The sequence below is a fragment of the Arachis ipaensis genome, chromosome B1 (genome assembly GCF_059453495.1).
Source record: "Arachis ipaensis isolate K30076 ecotype BB chromosome B1, ASM5945349v1, whole genome shotgun sequence".
Classification (NCBI taxonomy): Eukaryota; Viridiplantae; Streptophyta; class Magnoliopsida; order Fabales; family Fabaceae; genus Arachis; species Arachis ipaensis.
The window spans coordinates 62,118,466-62,122,583 of record NC_142436.1 but is presented as its reverse complement, the minus strand read 5'-3'; the positions used below and the strand labels follow the sequence as shown (position 1 = coordinate 62,122,583).

Genomic DNA, 4,118 nt, shown 5'->3' with positions numbered 1-4,118 from the left:
ATTTTTAAAAAATCTAAAAAAGCGTAACTGATTACTCTGGTGGCAGATACATCCACCAAAGTCACCAGAAAAAAAAAAAATACATTCACCAAGCACTCGTGGTCAGAAACCCGTCCTCCTCCTTGTGTGGACGCTGAAGAGTTTGTCCGTTTAATAAAAAATAAGAGTTTATCCTTTTAATAAAAAAATAAATTATGTTATGTGTATACTAAAATTAATTATTAGAGTGCTACTAATATAAAATACATGATAAAATATAAATATATATTAAAAATAAATTAAATTATATATATTTATACACAAATACATTAGTTTTAGTGGTGACTTTGGTTATCAGATTGCATTTTTGATAAAGAATATCCCAAATATTTTGGCTTCACATTATATAATCCTCCTCTGTTCTCTTATCATTTGTTTCATCCTTCACCTCTTTTCCTGTTGCTAATAACTAACAACACAAGTACACAACTCACACCGTCACACAAGATGGTCGCTATGTTCCTCTCTTCAATAACTCCTCTCTTTGAAAATCTTAACCATTACTACACCAACAACAACACCACACCCCTCCTCATAATTGCTTTCACCGTCATCTCCGCACTAACATGGCTCCTCTTCCTCAGGCCCAACATGGCCCACCGCAACCTCCCACCAGGGCCACCGGGCCTCCCCATCTTCGGCAACCTCCTCTCCCTTGACCCAGACCTCCACACCTACTTCTTATCCCTGGCCCATACCTACGGCCCAATCTTCAAGATCCAGCTCGGCAGCAAGCTTGGCATCGTCATAACCTCCCCTTCGATGGTCCGCGAAGTCCTCAAGGAACACGACTCCGTTTTTGCCAACCGCGACGTCCCTGCCGCTGGAAGAGCCGCCACCTACGGCGGAGCTGACATCGCATGGGCACCGTACGGACCCGAGTGGCGTATGCTGAGAAAAGTATGCGTCCTCAAGATGCTGAGCAACAACACTCTCGACTCCGTCTACGAGCTCCGCCGGAATGAGGTCCGAAAAATGGTCAGGTTCTTGCACGATCGGGTCGGTTCAGAGGTGAACGTTGGGGAGCAAGTGTTCCTAACTGTGCTGAATGTGATAACGGAGATGATGTGGGGAGGGGCGGTGGAGGGGAAGGAGAGGGAGGGATTGGGAGCGGAATTCAGGGAAGTGGTGGCGGAGATGACGCAGCTACTTGGGAAGCCGAACGTGTCGGATTTTTTCCCCGCGTTGGCACGGTTTGATTTGCAGCGGGTGGAGAAGCAGATGCACGCGCTGGTGCCGCGGTTCGATGGGATCTTCGAGAGGAAGATTGGCGAGAGGGTGAAAGAAGGGAACAAGAAGAGCAATGATTTCTTGCAGTTTCTGTTGAACTTGAGGGAGGAAGCTGACTCCAAGACTCCACTCACCATGGTTCAGCTCAAGGCATTACTCATGGTATGTTTTCTTCCTTTATAAGGCCTATGTCTCTTATGCATGAACAACATATTTGATGAAAGGCCAATTCTATGGCCTATGAATTTTTTCCTAAATTTAGTCTTACTTATTTTTCTTGTAATAAATTTTAATTTTTTAAAAATTATTTATTTTTATATTTTTTAAATTAAATAATAATTTTTAATCCTTTTTAATAAATAGATACTACTTTTTAAATATTATAGTTTATAACATTCATCTAAAATCGTAATTTTTTTTTTTGGTGACATCTAAAATCGTAATTGATGATATCTGACAAGATTTAGATAAAGGTAAAAAAGAGTAAAATTTCCTCAGTTCAAATCATACACATATACAAAATATATATATATAAAAATCCAAAAATATGTATATAAAAAATTAATTATATTATGTGTATATTAAAATTAATTATTAATATAAAATATATACTAAAATATAAATATATATTAAAAATAAATTAAATTACATATATTTATACATAAATATATTAGTAGTTAATTTTAATGTATGAATAATATTTTTGATAAAAAATTATTCAATAATTTTAATTTATATATTTTAATATATATTTTATATAAATTAATAACTAATTTTCTTTTGTATAATGACATGATTGAACAAAATTAATTGTGTGATATCAAGGTCCAAATTTATTGTAAATTTTTTATTTTTTTCTTTTAACTTTTCAACTATTAATAAATATAATTTTTTTAATAAATTAAAAAAAAATTATTCAATATTTACAAAGAGTAAGTAATTATTAGTAAATTAATATTTTAAATCAGATCTTAAACAAATTGTTGGTTTATATAAAAGGAATAAAAATCATTTAGGTTATTATTTGCTTTTTCTTCAACAAAGAGTCTTCAACTAAATATTAGCTAATTTTGGAAATTTTGTACGGCTATTAACAGGACATGGTGGTGGGTGGATCTGACACATCCGCTAACACAATCGAATTTGCTATGGCTGAAATGATAAAAAATTCAGAGGTAATGAAGAAAGTCCAAGAAGAACTAGAAGCAGTGGTTGGCAGAGACAACATGGTAGAAGAATCACACATTCACAAGCTACCTTACTTGCGTGCAGTAATGAAAGAAACCCTTCGATTGCACCCAGCACTTCCACTCTTAATCCCTCACCGCCCCAGTGAAACCACCACCATCGGAGGATACACAGTTCCAAAGGATTCTCGTGTTTTCGTGAACGTGTGGGCCATACACAGAGACCCTTCTATTTGGGACAATCCACTTGAGTTTGATCCTACTAGGTTCTTAAGGGATGATGATGGTGGTGCCAACAAATGGGATTTTAGTGGCAGTGACTTCACGTATTTCCCATTTGGTTCCGGAAGAAGAATATGTGCTGGGATCGCAATGGCTGAAAGGACAGTTCTATATTTTCTTGCCACCCTTGTGCATTCCTTTGATTGGAGCGTAATTGATGGTGAAAAACTTGATATATCAGAAAAGTTTGGTATTGTTCTTAAGAAGAAGACACCTTTAGTTGTTATTCCCAAGTTACGACTATCTAATTTAGGTCTTTATAAGTAGAATTAATTATTCACGTAATTAATGATCATATTCGAATGATGAACACTCACATACAGTTGTGTTCATTCAAAGTTCATAGTTAAAAGGTTAGATTATAATTTAGTCAAATTTATTAAATCATCTAAAAGTTTTTAAATATCTTTGTATAAAAACAAATATATACTATTTCCATAAAATCTCTGTATCCTATACACTCAAACACTATTCTCTACAGTTATTTGATGTATGTTGTTCAATTGTCAAGTCTTTTTTTTATCATCAACGTCATGGACAAAAGTACAGACTTCAGTCACTTTGAATTGTATCCTTGTTGTTAAGTAGCACATCATCTAATTCACCAGGTCAATAAAATTTTACCATGGATTAATTGGTAGTTTGTGGCTATAGCGGTACATTTGACAATAATAATGAGAGATTAATTGATGATGGATCAGTAAGATACCGAGACAAATACATTTTCCTTTCCCACATGATGGTTTTCTTTTCATTTCACTAGATGATTATCTTGCTTAGTTGTATAACCATTAAATAGAATCACTATAGAGATAGAGATTGGTTGGCCATTGATGAGTTATACTACCAACTGGAAATAATTATTAGTAATGAAAAATATTACACTACAAAAAAATATTGAGTAGCATCAAATTTATTGTTGCAAGTTAGCAGCAAATTTACTGACAGATTTAACAATAAATTTGTTGGGTAAAACATTTATCGGAGAATTCGGTTTTCAACGGTAAATTTATCGATAAAAGTTAAAGGAAAAAACAAATTGTCACGATAATTACTGTCAGATTTAAGATCGAATTTTTCTAAAAATAAACCTAATTAGTGGAACACTGCATTTTGGTCACTCACTAATTCGTTACTGGAGGATTTGGTAAATCCAACAGTAATTTTGTCCTAAATTCGAATCGAAAACCCTCTCCTCCTCATTTTGAATTACAGTCTCTCTCTCCTCACTGTCTCGTCTCTCACTAGCTTTCTCTTTAACCGTTTCTGAAGGTTGTAGAAGGCTTAGAGAAGGGGGTTGAATCTATGACCTTCTTTTGTGTTAATAAACTTAACCCGTTAAAACTGATTTGCACTTTAAATCTGTTTGAACTCAGCAGC

At 34.6% G+C, this 4,118-nt stretch overlaps 1 protein-coding gene across 1 annotated transcript; it reads left to right on the top strand.

The window, feature by feature from the left end:
• Nucleotides 1-360: 360 nt before the first annotated feature.
• Nucleotides 361-3,103, top strand: LOC107630640 (flavonoid 3'-monooxygenase CYP75B137). Its single transcript, XM_016333843.3, has 2 exons — nt 361-1,431; nt 2,367-3,103. The coding sequence occupies exons 1-2, from the start codon at nt 487-489 to the stop codon at nt 3,003-3,005; spliced, it is 1,584 nt and encodes a 527-aa protein (XP_016189329.1). The 5' UTR covers nt 361-486; the 3' UTR covers nt 3,006-3,103.
• The last annotated feature ends 1,015 nt before the right edge of the window (nt 3,104-4,118 follow it).